General features: G+C 44.0%; 1 protein-coding gene and 1 long non-coding RNA gene across 4 annotated transcripts in view; one reads left to right on the forward strand and one right to left on the reverse strand.

Moving 5' to 3' along the window:
- Positions 1-19,204, forward strand: part of arhgap10 (Rho GTPase activating protein 10) — a 50,677-nt gene extending 31,473 nt beyond the window's left edge. For 2 of the 3 annotated variants that reach the window (XM_012831345.3, XM_031560488.1), the window contains exons 17-23: positions 3,115-3,220; positions 6,240-6,399; positions 8,577-8,709; positions 10,928-11,087; positions 15,569-15,679; positions 17,295-17,386; positions 19,045-19,204. In XM_012831345.3, the coding sequence (XP_012686799.1) occupies positions 3,115-3,220; positions 6,240-6,399; positions 8,577-8,709; positions 10,928-11,087; positions 15,569-15,679; positions 17,295-17,386; positions 19,045-19,133 (851 nt within the window). In that variant the 3' untranslated portion in view covers positions 19,134-19,204. The remainder of the gene's footprint in view (positions 1-3,114; positions 3,221-6,239; positions 6,400-8,576; positions 8,710-10,927; positions 11,088-15,568; positions 15,680-17,294; positions 17,387-19,044) is intronic. The other variant, XM_012831346.3, reaches the window with a different exon arrangement.
- Positions 626-2,512, reverse strand: LOC116218515. Its single transcript, XR_004162906.2, has 3 exons — positions 2,337-2,512; positions 2,195-2,258; positions 626-2,114 (listed from the first exon to the last, which is right to left on the reverse strand). It is a non-coding gene; the product is annotated as an uncharacterized LOC116218515 (long non-coding RNA).
- Positions 19,205-22,134: the final 2,930 nt, after the last annotated feature.

Raw genomic sequence — 22,134 nt, forward strand, 5'->3', positions numbered from 1 at the left:
GCACATCCCCTAATATAGTAAAAGGTGAAGAGTGGTATATTCAAGCTTCATATTATATTTTATTATATGGCAAAGACAGTACGAGCGTTCTGATTGGCTAATGGGTAGTCATGCCACCCACGTATTGCCCTCCTCACCGGTCAATACGGATCCGTATTGCCCTCTGACGAAAATTTTAAAATGATTTTTACTATCCAGACGAAAATGAAAACGTCAACAGCCATGAGGAAATTCAGAAAAAGCGAAGATTTGTTATTGAAAGTGATGATGAAGACTAGAAACTATAGTTTGAATCACTTGTGCTGTTACTTTAAATTAAAGCCATTTTAGCTGAGCCGTGTTGTCCGTTTTCTATTGATCATTGTAACTTGAAGTTAGCAAGTAATTGGTTGCTACGCAACACCTGAAACACATTGCGTTGTGAGAAGACTTGAGAGCTCAACAAAACAACATGTTTTCTATTTACAATTACCATTTCTTTTCATTTACAAAATGAAAGGAGCGAAAAATGCCATATAATAAACAACCTACTAACCTCGGCTTTGGCGTATCAACCTCGCTTACACTCGGTCGATACGTTAAAGCCTCAGTTTGATATTTCCCGGCATGACCTCACTCTCGGTTAGTAAGTAGTTAATAATTACAAAATAATAATAAAACCTAGTTATTAGGAGTGGTAGGGTTTTATGTATTTCCTTTTTTTTTGTAAAATGATGTGTATCCCATGTATACCTATGATAACAGATAATGTATGGATAAAATAAGATAATACTATATGGATAGAATTTGGAGAGCTTGACAGCCTTGAAATGTATTATGTGTTATTTAGGTTATAGGTTGTACCAATTCTAAATCATATGTGTACTGTTAGATATTGGACATAATGGCCATTTGTTCAGTTGGTTATTGATGTTGTATTTACTGAGACTGCCAGAGATTAAACCCCACCATGAGAAGAGATCTTGTTGCTCTTTAAGATGAAGCTTGCATGTGACCGGCAATTGGACTGAAGCCTATGTATGTGTAGTGAGGGCAGTAGAGGGGAAGATGGTTATACCCCAAATTATAGTCCGACTACGCCACCCCAGGGAAAACTTACACCAGTAAGCCCCAGGGAATACTTCAAAGTAATTGTCAGTATGCGGTTTATTATACTAGTAATTTCAGTTTATACACCAAGGCAAAAACAGGTTCGAAATGCACGAGGCGACAGACGGGATTCCAGTTCAAGAATGTTTATTAACAACTGAGGGAAGGGAGAGTGGGAGTGAAGAGGTGGATCATGAAATAACCTGCAACGAGACTGACAAGTTAGCAAGATACAAAAATATATTTATTGAATATCATTTATGTCAGTAAGGCTAAAACAGGGAAACTAGTAGACTAGAGTCTAGGCAGTGCTAAGTAGGACTTACCTGAGGGAGGCAGACTAGCAGACGGCGTGCTCTTGGATCCACACCGCTCACACGTGCACACACACTCAAAGAAGTGGTTATAAGGTGAACTATGACACGGCAAGCAACCCACAGCACACTGCACACACAGCACAATCACGGCACACCCACAGCACACTAACCAGCTTGATACACCCGCATGCAGTGACAGGGGCCCACCACCAGGTGCCTAGCCTCCCTCTGGAAGCACCTAGCAACTGCTTAACAAATAAAATGAAAACAATTATTGCACCAGGGGATATCAACAGTCCATCCTAAGCATGAAACACTCAGACAGTAATAGCAATCATGTATCGAGGCTAACTACAGACCAGAACAAACAACAAGCATGCACCAGGACAGCTACAGCGCCACCAGCCTTATGCCCAGTCACATGCAGACAGAACACACACTAGACAGAAGCATTACTCCATTGGAGTGGACAAGATGGTACAATGCTCAGACAAAAAGAACATAACAAAGAAAACGAAAACCCAGCTCAGATATATGTCAGACCAGCATGCACAACAACAGTTTGGCAGAGTCACGAGCATGCTGAATCACACACGCATTGTCAGGCTTAAACAAAACAGCAGCACCTTTGTGATCAGGCAGTTATCAGACAGTTATCAGACGGTTATCACAGGAACGACGAGGTCAGCGGCGAAGTACGGTTCCTCACTAATAAACAGATGCGCTAATTAGAGCCAGTGTGAAAAGAGGCTACTCCTCCAGCGTTAATGAAAATAGGAAAGGCATACCTGAACATGCAGGGACAAGGACATACCGAAGGCGAGCGTCAGAGGGAAGGCTAGGAATACAGGGCTACAAAACAAACACGAAAAGGTAAGCCCAAAAGTAATGGGTAAAAGTTGTACCACTCGCCAGCAAACAAACACCTACCCGGCAAATCAGGAAAGCACCTCAACAGGAGAAGGGGTGTGGTTACAGACACCGTAATGCACGCACACAACGTCTGGTCCTTTTATCTCCATCTAAGTGGAGGTTATCAGTGACTAGGCTGACGATAGTTGGGCTGATTGAATGTGAATGTAAAAGCAGGGAGTGTAGGTGTAACAACACCATCCTACCACATATGTTTATCAGCAGCATGCAATGCTGTTATGATGAAAGATGGGGAAAAATGGATTTGTGAGTAATACTTGGCTGGGCATATCAGCAGCTATACGCAGTCTTTGGCTCTGCTCCAGCAGCTGTCACTCCTGCTGTAACTCAGTTGGTTTGTGTGGGCGGCCAAAAGCACACACACATGCAGGTGGGGGCCACTGAGGGCAACCAGCTAACGAGCCTTAAACCCCATGACCTGTGCTTGTAGGGGAGACTTTTCTGTGACTGAGGTGTACCATATCAGCTTGCTCAGTCATCATTTTGGGCTGTATCCTGTAGATGTGCTTCACTTTCACACTTGAATATCTTAGAGAAGATCAACACTTGTGTTTGACATCACACTGACACTTGAATCTGGCATAGGTTCACAGAAACTCGTGCGATGTACAAACTTAAAGAGAACATGGAGCTTTTGGCCTGCCTGTGATTTTCAGTCCTTAAACATTTGAACTGTATGTGAGAATACATGGTTATGATCTCATGTGTGGGATGTCCGTCTGTCAGGAGTCTCGCAGTTCTGTTGTCATGTGTGTCTGTTCCTGCCTTTCCTCAGAATCTGGCAGCCCAGAGCCCCGTCTGCAGGCCATCCACTGCCTGGTGCACAAACTGCCCGAGAGGAACAGGCTGGTGCTGGGACTGCTCATGAAGCACCTCGCAACGTGAGTAGCAGCCGGAATGTCTTCTGGTAAAGGTTCACTGTCTGGTTCTCCCCTCCGTCTCTCTCCATCTCTCTCCACAGCTCTTCCTCCTCTCACTTCCTCTTCTGGTGTAATTTGCCCTCATATGGAGGGAATACTTGCTGAACTGCTACAGACAGCCCTAATTTATCCATGTAGGATCTGCTAGACAACAGCAATGACCTTGCAACTTGACCTTTTCACCAAAGAGCCAGGCTTGTTGGTATGACAGGCAGAGCACACTCAACGATAGTGATGGTACTCCGCCACAGGCTGTTCACCCTCTCTCATCCTTGTTTGATCTCTGTGAGGACTACAGCTTATAGAAGCATCTCCTGTGAAGCCATGTGGAAATATAGCCAGGTTGTTGCGTTCTTTTGTTTGTATGTAGCATTTGCTGTGAAATACATTTTGGCCAAACGCTTGTAGATATTTGCAGGAGCATTACATTCAACAGTAACATGCATGAATAATGTAATCATGGATATTTTTATATTCTGTATTGATTATTACACATTTAGAATTTGACTTGAATGAATTTGAGGGCCTCTTGTTTTTTTCCTGTTTTTTTTTTTTTTTCATATATTTATCTTTCACATCTTCCTATGTTGTGAATTTTGTACCAGAACGACTTCTTGTTCCAGCTTCCATATTGAGGCTTTTCTATACGTCACTGAAATGATTGCGTCAGTACTGACTGCATCAGTCAGTCAAGGTCAGCACCTCCTGTATTTGCAGACATTTATCTGAGAACTTTTTTGAAAATTACATATGGTGATAAGCTTTTGACTAAAGTGAAAAACTAAACTGTTCTTAACGGTCAGTGAAGTTTGTATTTGGTTTGGTGTCACTGCTGAAAATGGTTTTAACTTTGATAGTTCTCCACTCCACACTCCCATTTGCAGTCATTTAACAATTAGAATTGTAATAAGATCTATGTGCCCTGCCCTCAGAATTTCCGAGCAGTCATGGCAGCAGGCTTGTATAGACCCTTGAGCTCTTTCTTGCAGACCCCTGGGTTATGGACTGAATCCTCTGGCTGTTCTGCCCCATTTTGGATAAGGCTTGAAGTCAGCTGAGTCGTTTAAAGTTAGTTCTGTGGCAGCGCAAATGGATTACCTTGCTATTTTGTATTGTTGTCTGGCCCTTTTATTTTTAGATGGTTCATTTTGTAGTTCTTTCATTGTTGAAAAAGAAAAGAAACCATCTTCCCTTGGTCCTTTGTTGGGTTTTCTTATTCCTGAGTTCCTGAGAGCAGAATTTCTCTAGCCCCTCTCTCTACTGTATTTTCTGCTGCATTCCCTCTCTCACATCTTCTCTCACTTTCTCCTCCCTCTCTCTCTCTCTCTCTCTTTCTCTCCCACACATTCTCTCTCTCTTGCTCTTACACACAGAGCAGACTTTTCTGAAGGCTACCCCTCGTCGCCCAGCAACAGCACGCCCCCTCAGTGACAGATGTCCGTGGGGAAGAGAGAGAGGTTACACAGAACAGGAAGCTCAGTTTCCCTCTGTCTGTCTACCTCTGCATCTGTCCATCATCAATTCACATCTCTCTCTCTCTCTCTCTCTCTTTCTCTCCATCTCTGTCCTCCTTCGCTAGCCTCTGTTTCGCTGCAAGTGAAGCACAATGACCAGACTGCAGCCTTTCTCCTACTTCCAGGGATTAGAGTAACCTCCCAAACGGCTCAGAGTTACGCAACCTTCCTCTTTTCTGCGAGATTAGACGGGATAAGCGTTTTCCAAATAATGTTAGCTAACATTACAACGGTTTACCCTGGCCCTGACTTTTTCACCTTTTATTTTTAAAAGGAGCAAATTGGAGATAAGCACATAATCTCTTTCCCTCTGGCGTTCTGAAATTTGGGCCGCTGCATTTTAATAGAAATGTAAAAAGGGAATTTAGTGTCAGTTTAGGTCCCAAATTTAAAATAAAATTAGGGTTATCCGCCGTGAAATGTACCCCCACTTCCCCAGTACTGGTCTGGCTCTGTGTCTGGTTTGTGGAATGAGTGAAAAAAGGCTGAAGAGGAGAGCGAGTTGCTGTCTGCTATCTGAAATAGGGTTGGGAGAGGTGATTCATTGCAGCAGTCACAGAGAACTTTATCTTCGAATCCCTCGTTTTAAAACATTTCACATTTCACTGACTTCTTTTGCTCAAAGCCATCGGATCAGAGCAACTTTAAAGAGAAATCCCAGTCATAGGAGATCTGCATATCGACTGACCAGCACACAAACCAAAGAGAGACTTTTCTAAATGTCGGCTTTCAAGTGTACTGCTTTTCAAATCAACGTTCTGCCTTTACAAGAGGGATTTATGTTTGAACAGCTGTAAGGCTGTTTTGACAGATTGTGAGATTTTTTTTTTTTTCTTTCTGCGATTCCAAATTACGGTGTGCTTTCATTTTGTCGTAATGTCTATACATTTAATCAGTATAGCAAACGATTGGGAGTCTTTTACTATCTTTTGTGTGCTTTGTGTCAGAATGACAACAAAGTGTCCTCTTGTGTTCATAGTCCAAGAATGTGTCTACAGTGATTCATCAAATTGTTAGAAAGGTCAACAAAAGGATATGCGGGCCAAAGAGTCGAGCACTTAAATCAGCCATAATTCACAATGATAAAAGATGAAATGCTGCCATGCCCCCTGTGTCCTCAGGACTACTGTCTGCCCCATCACTCTTGGCAGCTCTCGCAGATCTGGCCAAAGTCGAGCTAATTTCTCTTTTAATGACCCACATCAGATCCACTCACGAAGAGCCCATATCAAAGCACTCAAAGAGGACTCTGTAGAGGTCAGTGATCAAGAGAAGAGACAGGTACAGGAGACCGAGTCCAATACTCTCCTAGCACTTTCCTCTGTGCCAGGAAACTTTCACGCTCATGCGTGTCCTAGTCAGACTGGGGTCTACACTGCTAATCTGAAGCCTCCGATTCCCTAATGCCCAGTTTGGGACGCTTTCTGACTTTTTTTTTGTCTTTCTCGGTCTGTATTCTCTTTCAGTGTGGCGGCCCACAGTAAGCAGAATCTGATGACCGTGGCGAATCTGGGCGTGGTGTTTGGCCCCACACTCATGCGCCCGGAGGAGGAGACTGTGGCTGCCATCATGGATCTCAAGTTTCAGAACATAGTTGTGGAGATCCTCATTGAGCAGCATGAAAAGGTACGGGGGATTCGTATGTGTGTGTTGGTGTATGAGAATACAGCACAAGTTATATAGATATAACTAATGTAATGTGGCTTTACATTAAGTCATATTATCAGTAACAAACTTAAGCATACAGAGCTGTGTGTGTGTGTGTGTGTGTGTGTGTGTGTGTGTGTGTGTGTGTGTGTGTGTGTGTGTGTGTGTGTGTGTGTGTGTGTGTGTGTGTGTGTGTGTGTGTGTGTGTGTGTGTGTGTGTGTGTGTGTGTGTGACTCCTCTGCCTTGTTTAAATTCTGATTCAGTGATGTAGAGGCTTGTGTCCAGTAGGGGGAGCCCTGTGTTTTCTCATAGTCACAGACCCAAAGGACAGTCCACAGTCAAAAGGCCAACGCCCACAGGCAGCAACGTTCATTGGAGCGCCATGGAATGCACCGTTCTAAACCTTCTAAAACACCCATTAACAGCAATCCAGTCAAAATGGTGAAAACAAGACTTTAAGCGATAGTTCAAAGTATAACAATGACAGAAACACAGCGTTTCAGTGCAATTTATTTAGCTAACTTTTGCTATAACTGGGTAACCTTAGTTAGTTTTGGTTATGGGTGCCAATGGTTGCCAAGGAAAGAACAGTCATGCTTTTAACCTACAGTGCCAGAAAAGTTGATTCAAATAGCTGAGAATGGTAAAACGATGTGGATTTCATTGAAAACCAAGCCGTTTCTATAGACCTGGCGCTCAAGAAATCCAACAGCGTTGTGAACACTAGCATTGGCGCATGTCAGACGCCGCCAATGGGTGTTGGCCTTCACCGTCTGTTGGAGGAAACAACACAAGTTTGATCTTTTCTTTTAATTTAACAAATGAGTTTATTTCAATAACAGTTTTAATCTGTTCTAAATGTCACCAAAAGTATGGATGAGTGAGATTAACTCCTAATCTGCCAACTGTTCTGTCTACATTTCATAAGACAAACACTCCCTCCTCACTGCATTATAAAAAAAAAGCTCTCAGTGTTAATTCTGATATTCCTAAAATGAAAGCACTCTAATTAAATGGGAAAGCAGGTAAGTCTGTTTACAAATCTCTTTTTTTAAAACAATGTCTAGACTGGGGACGCATCATAGCTGACATTTGAGCACAGTTCTCTGCTCTGTATCAATTTGAATTAAAATTAATAAATAAACAAAATGAAATAGAAATAACACCTGGAAAACATCATAGCCTCACCTCTCCAGCCCCAGTGCGGTGTGAGCCTGGAGCTTGAGTGTGGAGTGGAGCTGGAGTAAGGGGGGAAGATAATATTTAATATTCTGTACCGTTACAGTACAGTGAGAGATGCAGTCTGAGATTCAGAGCAATGACTTGGCAGTCTGCTGCTCTGTCTGTCCAATTCTCGGAGTCTCTCTCTGTTGTCTGGTTGGTCTGTTGCGTTCTCTCTCTTTCTGTCTTTCTTTCTTTCTTTCTTTCTTTCTTTCTTTCTTTCTTTCTCTCACACACACACACACACACACACACACACACACACACACATACACACATACACACACACACACACACACACACACACTATCCCACTCTCTCTATCTCTGTCTCACTCTGACACACACACACACACACACACACACACACACACACACTTACTGTCTCCCTCTATCTCTCACTGTCTCTCTCTCTCTCACAGACAGATATTAGCTTCTTGTGTGACTCTCCAGGCTGTCGATAGCCCCAGATGCTGTGAGCAGACAGCTCTCTGCATTCTGATCCATCTGTGCTGAAGAAAGATGGAAAAAGAGACAGAGAAGAAGAATCAAGAGGAGAGAAATGGGGAAAGAAGGATAAGGAGAATCATTGTGAGGGGTAGAGAAAGAGGAAAAGGGAGTGGGTGTGGGAAAGTGACATGAAGGGAGGGAGGAAAATGAAACAGGAAGAAGGAATTCGCAGGAGAGTGTCATAGGGGGGAAAAAAGAACAAAAAGATACAAAAAAAGATGTTTCCCAGCAATCTCAGATTTCAGCCTCTGCTTTCTGCCTCGCTTTCTTCAGCAGTGAAGCCACCATCCCTCTCCCTTCTGAGACCGATACATGTCCATTGGTTTGGCTGGGGCCTGGGAAATCATAGAATTAGGGCAAAGCCAAAGTATTTAAAGTCTTAGCAGGAACTGTTAGCACTCACATAGATAACTTTTTGTTTCCAGATTTTCGGTGATATCCCCAGCGAGTGCCCCTCTGCGACGGCCTTCTCAGCCCCCACACGCCAGTCCAAGAAGCTGGGTCGCCAGAACAGACCCCTGGCTGTGTACAACCCTCAGGCGCTGGACATCCAGACAGGTACCACACCACTGGGCTGCCCTGAGCCTCCACACATAGAGGCATGTGGCCTTCATGTCCTGTCAGACATTCTCTACTTTTTGTCATTGTGCAGCTGAATCCCACAGCTGAGGTGAGCGGCGTTAACACAGTCAGCAGGGAGGTGGTGTGAGGAACACCAGCATCACCCACCTCACACATCTTTATCACTCAGGCTTATTCCAGCCTCACCGGCTGTCTGTTGAATGAATAACTTGTCAAAGCAGATTTGAGGTGGCCACCAGCACCTTCATCATGGCCGTGTTATACAGACCAGGGAAGAGTGATGGATTGGCATCCCCAGTCATTTCAATAATTTCCAAGCTAGCACAGTCCACCGCAAGAGCCAGTCACCTGGGACAGATATCAATCAGAGAAGCAAAATAGGTATTTCCCTTGTTATTGTCCAACATTAGTCAGTCACTGGTGGTAGAATATATAGAAATGTAAAAATTCTATATTTTATCTGAAAAACAGAAATACACCTTTTTGAATGGAGGCAACACTCTGTTTGTGAATATATGCTGAGCAGTTTAACTGGAAGGGGGATCATTGGCTAAAGCTAACTTTCCTCAGTGAAGAAATGGTTTTACTTTTGGCACTGGCTACAGAACTGGAACTATAGTTTGTGCACTATTGCATCAGAATTCGATTCTGTACCATTAGTTTGAATATTATCGGTTTGGAATGGTTTTTCTGTACAGATGAATAGATTTCTCTCCATATGGTTTATCGCCATTCTGTAGCATCAGGGATTATCAGCATTAGGTGTTTATCAGTGGAGAGGGACAAAAGAATGCCGAAGCGAATCCTAGTGTGGCGCTCAGTCGATGCGGGGGCAATTGGGCTCTGCTCGGCGTGGACACCTCTGGTCGCTAGCGCTCCCTTCTGGGCACGGCTTCGTCAGTGTAAGCCGAATGTTTAGTCAGTAACTTTGTGACATCACAAATTGATTAAAGTTACTGACTAGAATCAATTTATTAAAATTGTGCATGACAGGAAATCGAACCCAGGTCATTATACCACCACTATACTTGAACGCCGGGGCGTGGACTTGAAGGCACTATCGTCGCAGATCCGTACCAATAGTGCCAATCTTATCGATACGGAATTCCGTACCAATAGTCACTTTGTTTACTTTTATATTTTTAGGCTTTGTTTCCCATCTCTCCCACAGAGTTGGCGACCTAGACAGCAGCACATCAAAAGTGAAGTGTATTAGCAGATTTGAGCCTTGTCTTGTTCTAACATTGGATCGGATTGGATTTTGAAGACTGCAGTTTTATCAGGCCAAAGACAAACTAAAGCTAATTAAAGCTGAGCTAGTATGTTTTTAAAGACATGAGTATATCTGTAGATGCCACTGAATGATGGAAGTACACATTGCCTCAGCGTGTGGGGGATAGAAATGAGCTAGAACAAATGTCTTAACAATATGGTAACATTAAATGACAAGATCCTTTTTCTCACAAAACAAATATCGCACATACACACACACACAGTTTTAATTTAAGTTCAGTAGCTCTGTTCTTAAAGCTCTGTGTGAAGAAGCATTGAATCCACACAGCTGTGTCCAGCACTGCATAACTCTGAAACTGCTACACAGATGATTCATTGAGTGTACACTGCTTCTTCAGCTAAAAGAGCGAATCTTTGCAATGCTAATATTAGCTGACGAAACAGAAAAACCTAATTATATTTACCCCCCAAATAAAAAAAAAAATGGTAAAAAAGATTCACCTGCAATTGTCACAAAAAAATTATTTCTATTCAGGTATTTGTAGGAATTGTATATATTTGTAACCACAGGCATGTTTACAAACAGACACTGATCACTAAATAACATCACTTCAGCACTACAGTTTGTCTAGTATACTTATATTATTATATTATATATTTCCAAGGATAGACATCAAAATACTGTTTGCATATGATGGTAAGCCATGTGAAGCACAACATTCTCAGGAAGGGTATTACATTTCTGCCAAGTATATGAATTATATTTATGAAAAGATGGCCTCAGGTATATTATTTATTAGTTCTGTAATTAAGAATGTATGCTATCCTATCTCCGTGTCATGGGTGGATGAAAGACATGACCTTTTCCAAAAAGAGTGAAAGGTGAGTTGATTCTTGAGTGAATGTAATGCAATGTAAAGTGGTCCGATCCGTCCTGAACTTGTGCCATCTGTTTGTTCAGTGTCTGTGGGGAGTGAAAGCGCCCCGCCGCCCGCTCCCGATGAGGCCTCCCTAGGCAGCAACGACTCGGTCTCCTCCTCACACTCCTCCGGGACCCCCCCACAGAAGGCCAAAAACCCCCACGACACGAGCCACGCCACGCCCAGCCCCGACAGCCCCGGGTAAGAGAGCCTGTCCATGCGTCTGGGCATGTGTGCTTACCTGCCAAACCAGGCAGGCTAAGATCTATGGTCACACGTACGGGTTGCAGCATGTCACCTACACACGAGTTCATACACAGTTTTACAAACACCAAGCCTCACGTCTTTAATATTTATTTTGTATTTATTAAATTTGATCCGACGCAAACATTTGTTTCTGCGCAGAGCAGAACCATCAGTTCATCATCATCTACAAATTCAAAGCCTACTGCTTTCAGTCAGAAAAGGCAAAGTGCTGAAAACAGATTCATTCTACCTATGGAATAGTGCTGTGTTTTTTTTGTGCAGTTTTTTACGGTTTTGTTTCATTGCTTTTGTTTCCATTCTCAGGGCTTTCTTTTCCTTATTACGACACAAAACTAGACACTTGGGCATTTCTTACTCTTTCTTGCTCTCTTGATTCCTCTTTCAGACTATCTATCATTCTGTCTGTCTGTCACAGTGCCTGTCTGTCCTTCTGTCTGGTAAGCTGATATCTTAGCCCAGCCCTTGAGAGTGACTTCTAGCTGCGGGGCTTGTGTTGAATGCTGATGGTGCAGGAGAAATTTGGTCCTTGTGCTGTCATACTGCAGAGTCACCTTGGAATGAACTTCTTCTCCTTCTCTCTCACTGTCGTCCTGTCTGTTTCTCCCTATCGGTCTGCCTCTCTCAATCACACACACTTTCTCTAGCTCACTGTCATGCAGGAGATATCGAAAAGTTTTAGAGTGGAAAAATAAAAGTACCAAAACTTTACTTTGGAAAAAAAAAAAGCCATTCTTTTTGGACACGAGCCAATTGTAGTCATGGCAGTTTCTTAACAATATATCTAGGGGCTTGACTCCTCCAGCCAACTAACATTATGTAACAGCCATCCTCCTCCATGTCTGCTCCTTCTGCTGGAGGAGAGAGGAGGATCGTCGCCATGCGGTACTATAAATCTGACTTCTCATTTGCAGGCAGGACAGGTGGCTGTGCAGTTGCCCGTGTAAACGCTGTCGACATGGCGACATGTTTATCTTGTTTACCCTTGCTAGGGCTGCTGTCCTTTAGGGGAGGCCCTCCTTGCTGTGTGTCAGCGGGTGTCATGCCGCCCGTGTCGCCTTCTAAATCTATTCCGGTGCTAGCGATGATGTGCTATGGTCTGCTCCTAAACACAATAAACCATCCTAGTGCCACGTGAAGCTGTTGAATGTGTCTGACCGGCTTTTCCAAAGGGAATTGTTGGCGTGGGCCTCAAAGTTGTTTTCTACCTCACTATTCTACCTCACTAGTCTCCATTGAATGAACTGTGAAAATGGATGGGTGTGTAACGCTTGGAGGTTTTAAAAAGACTTTAAAGGACAACTTTGAAACGCTTTAAGGGCAATGAAATGCATATGTGGTAAATAATTGTGGGTGTTATTGCCTGCTGTAGTAATTATTATAATTAACTACAATGAGGTTTTTTTTCCCCGTGGGGCAGGTTCATGTGTGCAAGGCTCTGGCCATCCTCTGGCAGGATGTGTGTGTTTGTGTGTGTGTTTGGGGCACTCAGCGTCTGTGATGTTTGTGTTTGGGGCACCCAGTGAATTTATAGTTTCTTCCAGGATTATATCTTTGTGATCCCATGGCCCTCTTTACCAGCACACCGATGGCAACACCATTTTAAGCTTTAGGAAAGTTGGGCCTCCCAGGTTATTGACATGTCTGACATGGCACCATGCAAACAGTGTCTGAGCCACTGGATCCCATGTCCAGATGCACAGGATCCGGACACATGTGTCCGTCCTCACAGCGCTGTACTTCACTTATGAGGCATGTGATGTCTTATGGAGAATCTACATTTCATTTGGACCCTTTTGGCTGATCCAAGAGCTGTTTTCTGTTCCACCAGTGAGCAGATGTGTTTCATCCTTTACTGTGCACGTGTACCCCTACAGTAACTCTCTAAGTCAGAAACTAGAGGTCCATTGGAGAAATTGAAAATTGCCGGTAATACGTGGTTTAGTCAACAGAGCTATTTTTACGGACTGTTAGATGAGAGTAATTTTCTTTGCTCTGGCCTAGTTGTAATTGTGGAAGCAATTTTAGGTTTAAAAAAAAAAAAAAAAAACACATTTTCTCTGCTGTTCACTTAGTTGCCAGGGTAACTACGGTGAAATTCATTTCAATTCAAAATCTGCATTCGGCAAAATACAGTGAATAATTATAGATCATATTAGATGCATGGATTTTGGAAAATTAAACTTTTAAATTGGTCAAACAAGTTTTATATTAGATTCTCTATTTGCATAATGTGTGTGTGTGTGGTGTGTGGTGTGTGTGTGTGTGTGTGTGTGTGTGTGTGTGTGTGTGTGTGTGTGTGTGTGTGTGTGTGTGTGTGTGTGTGTGTGTGTGTGTGTGTGTGTGTGTGTGTGTGTGTGTGTGTGTGTGTTGGGGGAGAGAGAGACTGTGTGTGAAAGTAAGTCTCCATGTGCGAGAGAGAGGGATGAAAGTGTGTGTGTGTGAGAGAGAGAGAGAGACAGAGACAGACAGAGAGAGAGAGAGAGAGAAGGAGAGAGAGAGAGAGAGAGAGAGAGAGAGAGAGAGAGAGAGAGAGAGAGAGAGAGAGAGAGAGAGAGAGAGAGAGAGAGAGAGAGAGAGAGAGAGAGAGAGAGAGAGAGAGAGAGAGCGAGAGAGCGAGAGAGCTGGCAGCAGGCCTGTGTCAGAGGGTTAATGTGAGTCTGTGCTGCACTGCAGTGAGCTGGAGCCTCCTGCTGCTGCTGCTCACCGACTGCAGAACCATTAATCACCCGCACTCATCTACTGTCCTAGCGTCTGACACCGACTCCCTCTCCCTCTCTCTCCCTGTCTTTTCCTCTCCCTCTCTCTCCCTCTGTCTTTTCCTCTCCCTCTCTCTCTCTCCCTGTCTTTTCCTCTCTCTCTATCTCATTTCTTCTCTCTGTCCTGTTTCTTTTGTCTCCCTCCTGTCTCTCTCCACCTCCTCCTCCTCTTCCTCATCCTCCTCCTCCGTCTCCCCCTCTCTAACTCAGTCCTTCCATATTTGTCTGCCTGGCTGTCTCTTTGATTTTCTGTTTCTCCCTCAGTCTCTCCTCCCTCCGTTAACTAAGCCTTTCTCTCGGTTTCTCTGGCTCCCTGAGGCGCTCTCACCCTCTTCCTCTGCACTCTCTCGCTGCCATGCCTCTGTTTGTTTCTGTCTTCTTGGGGAAGCTTGTTATACGTGTATGTATGCATTTGAATCTGCTCTCTTTTCCACCCAAATATTGCAGACGGTAGTTTCAGAGCACATCACCTGAGCTGTGTTATTTACACCCTTATTTTTGTGTTAACTTTCCTATCAGAGAAGCTGACCAGAAATCATAGCAGTCTGGTTTTTCCCAAAGCTACAACAGCTTCAGGTTGGAGTTGTTATTTGAGCTGAGCAGATGATCAGAGAAAGGAAAAGAATAGGAGGAGAAAGCGAGAGAGAGGCCAGCTCTGAGAGTGAGGGTGGCTGTAGTGATCGAGACTGAGGCAGGCAGACGGAGACGGAGGGCAGAGATGAAAATGAAGATGAAGTGAAGCTGAGTGTGATTTCACATTAAATATGCCTCAGTACTCCAGTCTTATTATCAAGTGTTAAAATTAAACTTTATGGTGACGATTCTTTTTTTTTACGCCAAGTCAATCCCCTTTATCACCCAATCCTTGTTCATCATGTTTGCACTTTCTGCTGTTAGGTTCTCGCCCATTCAGGCATAAAATAGTAATCATGATATGTACTATAAGAGGGCATTGTTTTATTAGCTTGACTGCATGTAGCTTCAGTATTAGATGGTTTTGGTGGTTGGTAGTGTTGGTAGTGCAATGAGGGCATGGACATGGGAGAATAGGAGAGAGAAGGGAGTGAGTGAGTGAGTGAGTGAGAGGTGGGAGGGAGGAAAAAAACAGTTTTGAGGGGAGGCTAGGGCTGTCTAGTCAGTACAGGGATGGGAATGTTTGGTGAGCCCTTGGCTTCTGGACGTCTCCACTCCGACTCCAGCAGCACCAGTCCTGACCACATTAAGAGTGCATAGCAGCACTGCACACAAATGAACACACACATTCTCACCCAGAAATAAACACAAATGAACACACACATTCTCACCAAGAAATAAACACAATTACGGACTCACTCTCATATCATACAGACCCAGACGAGCACATCTTTGGACTGCAACACTCTCTGCCCCTGCCTTGTTTCATATAGATTATGCGTGGGAACACAGTCTGTCCCTAACTGGTGTCTGCTTGTCTGTATGTCTATGTGAGTGTATGTGTATCTGTTTGTGGCGGTGCATGCTCAGCCACTAACATGTGGTTAACTTTGATGCCAACTGCAGGAGTTGGTGAGATTCAGTTGTGAGTAAAAGTGTCTGTTTTGTGTGGGTGTACGATGTGCTCTGCCATGGCCTTGGTGAGATTCAGTTGTGAGTAAAAGTGTGTGTTTTGTGTGTGTGTAGGATGTGCTCTGCCATGGCCTTGTGGACCATCTCTGCTACCTCAGGAACGCCTCTGGTCTCCCCCAGCAGAGCCCCGAGAGGAGTCACGGACGGCGAGCAGGCGGAGGAGAGGTGAGACACACGTGGACTGCTCTCCACTCCACTAATGCCCCACTCACACGTGGACTGCTCTCCACTCCACTAATGCCCCACTGCTCTCCACTCCACTCCACTAATGCCCCACTTCCTAGTGCCTCCAGTCTGAAGGAAGGCCAGCAGAGTAGCACTTCCCTTGGGCTGGTGTGGGGCTGCATGGTCTTTACTACAGCATGCTGGGTGTGCTGTGGGTTTTACTTTCAAGGCTTTCTCTTAAAGACACTCTGTCTGTTTCTAATGTACTTTCTGACAATTCAGTTTTTGTTTTGCTTGTGTCAAGTGTATAGATGCTGTTTAAAGGGGCCATCAAAGGTATCTTCCAAATATAGCCTAAATGTAGAATAGCTGATATTTGGCTGAAGAGACACAAATTAACACCAGCCTGACAAATGTGTCCATTTCAAACACATCACAAATGGTTCTGGGCAGCCTAATTAACTTCTAACCTTCCTAATTTGCTTCCTGTTACAGAACACATTTATCATTTCATTCATTATTACATTTCCACATTCGGACTATTTGGGATGTTTAACACAGTACATTCACACTTTTGAAAATACGTGAAAAGTGATGGTTAAGATCAGCCCCAGCTCCAAGTCTACATATTCCATATTTCAGTGTTGGGGGGGGGGGACATGTAATGTTCCCTTCTTGAGCAATCCCATCAACCCCAGTTAAGAGAGGAACAGAGGGTGCAGCCTAAAAATATGGCTTATGTTGCCCATCCCCTCCCTGCTGTTTTGTTGTATGTAAATATTGTCTGCCTTGGCATCCATCCATTGCACCAAGCTGTCTGTGTTTGTGTGGAGTGGAGGTGTTTGTGCTCTGCCTGTCTCTGTCTCCAACGCGCTGTTGTTGCTCTCAGGAAACCCATGAAATATTTATCAGTCAGCCAGGTAGCGAAAGACCAGCTTCTGTTTGTACTAAAGAGATCCCATTATAAATCATCACTTGTGGCAAGGTGTCTCCGAAGCATAAATACCGTGGCTTTGACACTGAGACCGGATATTAGTGAACGTAAACTGTGACATTAAGATTATTAGATCTTCCATTGACATTATTCCTAGAGCACAATTAGTTCTCCCCCCATCCATCCATTCTTACTCTGATGCCCCGTAGATATCCATCCTCCCCAGTGTCCCTTCCTTCCTTCCCTTGTGTGGTGCACACCTCATGGATTTACTGTTGAAGTGGGAAAAGACTCCAGCAGAGACCAAACAGCCATACAGCCTCTGTATGCAATTTGAATTGAATTTACAGACAAATATGCACATACACAAACACACACACACACACACACACACACACACACACACACACACACACACACACACACAAACAAACAAACAAACAAACAAACAAACAAACAGAGAGAGGGGGGGTGCAGGAAGATATTTTTGTAGATTGAACGTGTTGATTACCCAACAATACCTCTTGTAGGCTGCAGTTGTTGTACACACGTACACACACACACACACACACACACACACACACACACACACACACACTGTGGAGCGTGACGGTGTTCTTGATTGAAGGCTGGGCTGTAAGGCAGAGTTTCTCCCCCTCACTGATTGCCTCCATTTCTCAGTGTCAGCCAGCAGAAGGCCAAGGCCGTCTACCCCTGTGAGGCGGAGCATGACTCGGAGCTCTCCTTCCAGGCCGGCGCAATCTTCCAAAATGGTGAGTGTTAGCCCTCCGTTATCACTCTGCCTGCTCAGCCCAGCCCAGCCCAGCACAGCACAGCACCGGACAGGACAGCATGCGTCTTTTATTGGATTCCACAGGGACTGGGAAACAAATGTGGAGAGGATGGTTGATGCTTTATCAGAGATGGAAGTAGTGGGGTAGGGAAGGAGACAGAGGAGTGGGAGGGTGGAGGGAAGCGCCCACCGCCCTCCATAAAAGCACAGACACAGATACACACACGCACACGTGCACACACACACACACACACACAATCCCCAGATCAGTCTCAGAGTGACAGGACAGAGTTGTAATCAGAGTGAGAGAAAATGAGACCTGCGGGGGCGATCAAAAGTCTGAATTTCTGGGGCCTTGTCCTCCCAACCTCCACAGAAGGCCTCTGCAGGTGCTCTGTGTAAGAAGGCCTCTCTACAGGTGCTCTGTGTAAGAAGGCCTCTCTACAGGTGCTCTGTGTAAGAAGGCCTCTCTACAGGTGCTCTGTGTAAGAAGGCCTCTACAGGTGCTCTGTGTAAGAAGGCCTCTCTACAGGTGCTCTGTGTAAGAAGGCCTCTCTACAGGTGCTCTGTGTAAGAAGGCCTCTCTACAGGTGCTCTGTGTAAGAAGGCCTCTCTACAGGTGCTCTGTGTAAGAAGGCCTCTCTACAGGTGCTCTGTGTAAGAAGGCCTCTCTACAGGTGCTCTGTGTAAGAAGGCCTCTACAGGTGCTCTGTGTAAGAAGGCCTCTCTACAGGTGCTCTGTGTAAGAAGGCCTCTACAGGTGCTCTGTGTAAGAAGGCCTCTCTACAGGTGCTCTGTGTAAGTAGGCCTCTCTACAGGTGCTCTGTGCAAGAAGGCCTCTCTACAGGTGCTCTGTGTAAGAAGGCCTCTCTACAGGTGCTCTGTGTAAGAAGGCATCTACAGGTGCTCTGTGTAAGGGGTGGATGTTTATTTCTCAACTCAAATAGTGAGGACTTTTTAGTCACTGTAAAACAATGAAATGTAGTCACCCACTTCCTTAACTGCGGATAATACTTCTTTCTGATTGGCCAGTAGGATGGCCTCATATTTCCCATACTCACAAATGTACCGGTTAAAAGCCAAAAGCTACAAACATGTGCGGGAGGTGCAAGACTGCTTTGAGGCAGTACAAAAGCACCTGCCATTGCCTGAATATTTTCTGATATGCCCCTACCTGTCAAGTCTGTGACTTACAGTTCTTTTGAGTCTTTGTTTTCTCTTAAGCTTTCACAGCTGTGAAGCCACATAAGCATGGCTCCCTGCTTTGGTCTGGTGGCTGTTGCTTAGCATTGAACTACTTAGCAGTGGAGACACTTCACACAGGGCATGTAATAGCTGTCGCCTCATGTCAATGGGAAAACAGCTCGGACCAGTTGGTCCCCTGACGAAGGCAGAGACAGGCGACAGAATTGTGAATAATTCACTATTACCTTTTTTTGGTTTTCCTCTTTTGTTCCTTTCTATTCCCTCATGTCATGTGACCTTATGAGAGTTTTCCCTTGGCCCTTGTTGAGTGTGATGTGTTAGTGCTGAATGCGTTTTGAGTGACGTGTGTGTATGACGTGTTAATGCCACCTCCTCTCTCTGCAGTGAGTGTGTGTATGACGTGTGTGTTAATGCCATCTCCTCTCTCTGCAGTGAGTGTGTCGCGGGAGCCCGGCTGGCTGGAGGGAGTGCTGGAGGGGAAGAAGGGCCTAATCCCTGAAAATTATGTGGAGATGCTGTAACACACACACACATACACACACACACTCAGACACACACACACTCAGACACACACACACTCAGACACACACACTCAGACACACACACACACACACACACACACTCAGACACACACACACACACTCAGACACATGCACCCACACACACATACAGAGAGAGAGAGACATACAGACATCGACTCATATTTACACTGTCTCTTACACACATAGGAACAGGCCTCCTGACACTTACACATGGTATCCATGGTCACGGCGGAAATTTTCTCTCCCTCCATGTCCTTTTTTTAAATTTTTTTAAACCATCTGTCTGCTCTTCATGAAAATGCAAAAAAAATGTGCATTTCAGTCGGACACAGCTTGATTTGACGGAAGCGCAAGCGAGGAAGAGACAGCATGTGTGGCCGCTGACGTCACTGGACGAGAGGTGAAAACAGCACTCCGATGGGTTTGGATCAGCAGACAGGACACAGAGCCTAAACTGGCCATTTTGGAGCTGCCCACAGACATTCTGGGCTTCTGTTATGCAACCATCCCAGTGATTCCCGGCATAATTAGCTGATGTTTCTTTCATAACATGCTTTAAGGAGGCCTGCATGACGGCTCTTTACTGTTTCACCGACCCAATACAGACGGTTCATTGGATTATGTCTTGTACTCTGGAGTTTAAAAAAAGGATATTGATATATTTTTATTTTCGTTTTTATCAGATTTTCAGTTGACTTTTTATATTGTTTGAGTCCCATTTTTATTTTCAAAATATTTCACTTCAGTTCAGATATCATAGTTCCACTACCCTTCACCCGTTCAATGTCCTGATGTCCACATTTGACGCCGTCCAATGATTTTGGGCAGAGCAAGTATTTCAGAAAATGTTATGTACATAAATTAAGTGATTTTTATTGATAATATGAAAGACAAAAATAATTCTATTATATAATGACACAGATATATATCACATCAGAATGCACGTTACACAATCTTAAGTCTTCTACGTCTCTCTATGTGTCTTTATTGTGTATTTTACATTGACCTCCAGAAGCAATTGTGTGGTGCTGTCCACTGGATGTCCACTGCTGTTGGGACGAGACACCCCCATGAGTCCTCACTCCAAGTCCACACTCCCACTTTTATTCTCTTGCTGTTTTGTTGAGAAATATTCATTTCCCTAAAAGCTGAAGTGTTCTTCATGAGGGAATGTTTGCTTGCTAATTTAAGACAGTGATGGATGTTTGTAAAGGTTTTGGCATGAGTTTCACTTTTGTATTATTATATTATTCTGTTGATCAATGTTAAATGAATAAAATATTTTATTATTCAGTCTAGCATTTATTATTTTTGAGTATCAGGGACTTAGACTATACAAATTGTGTGCTTTTTCAAACCTACTGCCTAAAATATATCCAACTGCTGTAGCAACGTGACATGATTTAAGTACAAATAAGGTGTGAAAATACATGTTTATTTGATTGATTAGACATTAAGTTATTAATGATTATGTAATCTTACTACAACCCAACTTAATATCAGTGGGTCATGTGCTACACCAAATGTATATATATCATGCAGTGACACCATTTGGGGAGTTCTATTTGGCGAGATCATACAGCCTGAAGGCCCTGTGTTCCCTGACACAGTACATCACAGTCACTCCCTCCCTGAAACTCCCTCTCCCCACGTCTCTCACTAACCATAAATGATGGCTCAAGTTGTACGCAGACTCATGCTACCTTTCTAGGAGCACTTTCACTGAAAATATAATTTAAAAATAAAGTTACTATAACTCTGGTCACTCCACCTGCCAGACTGAATTATTATGTATGTTTGTGCTGCTGACTCCCGCTGGTCGTTTAGATGTTAGTCAGTGATGCGACATGTGTAAATACTTAGACTGCCTTTGTTTAATTAGGGTACAAACCACTTCCAGGCGGCTACAGAGTGTATCTGTCTGATGCTCTTACCCAGGTTACATAATGATTATGACTGTGCAGTCACAGACAGGCAGTAACTAATGGAGCCTGTGATTGGGTGAGGCACAGGGGGATGCCAAAAATAGGCCCAGAGTCGGGCCATCAGTTGCTTTCCTAATCAAATGAGCCAGATCTAATGAGATGGGTTTACTCTCTCGGCTGCAGCCCCCACCACCCAATCTTACAGCTCTTTACTTCCCCTCAGAGACGAGGCAAGTGTTAATGTATCATCTCTTCTGTGGCCACTCCCTCCTCCTTCTCTTTTTTTCAAATGTCCCCTTTTTTTTCTCTCTCCCTCAGGATGTCCAAAAGGGCTACAACCAATGTGTGAAGAGATGCTCTCTCTTATCCTAAAGAGATTGGGCTTTATCCCGAAGCCTCCTGGTGTGTGAGCATGTGTATGTGATTGGAACCAGAAGCAAATTGCATTACTGTTCATGTCGTGGATGACTGCACCAGCGGAACAGAAAGCAGTTGAAAGATTAAAAAGTGACAGTAAGTCTCAGCTACAAGAACAAGGCAGAGAGAGAGAGAAAGAGATGGTGGAGAAGGTTTGGAGACTCAGAGTGAGAGGAAGAAAAACAAACCAGAAAAATTAGAAATCCAACAGGCTGTGCTGGGAGGGAGAAAGTAGGGCATTGAGGCAGCCATGTGTGCAGGCCTGGCCTTGAAATCTGCCTGATCCAATAGATTGTATTTGTCTGGCAGTCTGAGGGAAGATTTGGAGCGGGCTGTGGATTTGCGCAAAAGAGCAAAAGTAATACTGTCTGCACTACAGGCTGGCAGACGGGCGGGTTTTCAAATTCAGCCTCTTAATGAGGTTAATGGACTAGTTCTCTTTTTTCCCTGTTTGTCACTTTGGTTTTCGCTTGCTGTTTTACTCTCAGGATCAGGAGTTATATGTTTTAAATCATTTAAATGTTTTTTTGTTTTTTTTATCAACTTCTGTATACAGCAATTTAAATTATATTTTATAAAAAACATGGAAATAGTTGATTTGTTGATGATTATTTTTGGCTGAATCAGGTGTGTAGCAC

Source organism: Clupea harengus, chromosome 22, assembly GCF_900700415.2.
Source record: "Clupea harengus chromosome 22, Ch_v2.0.2, whole genome shotgun sequence".
Taxonomy (NCBI): domain Eukaryota; kingdom Metazoa; phylum Chordata; class Actinopteri; order Clupeiformes; family Clupeidae; genus Clupea; species Clupea harengus.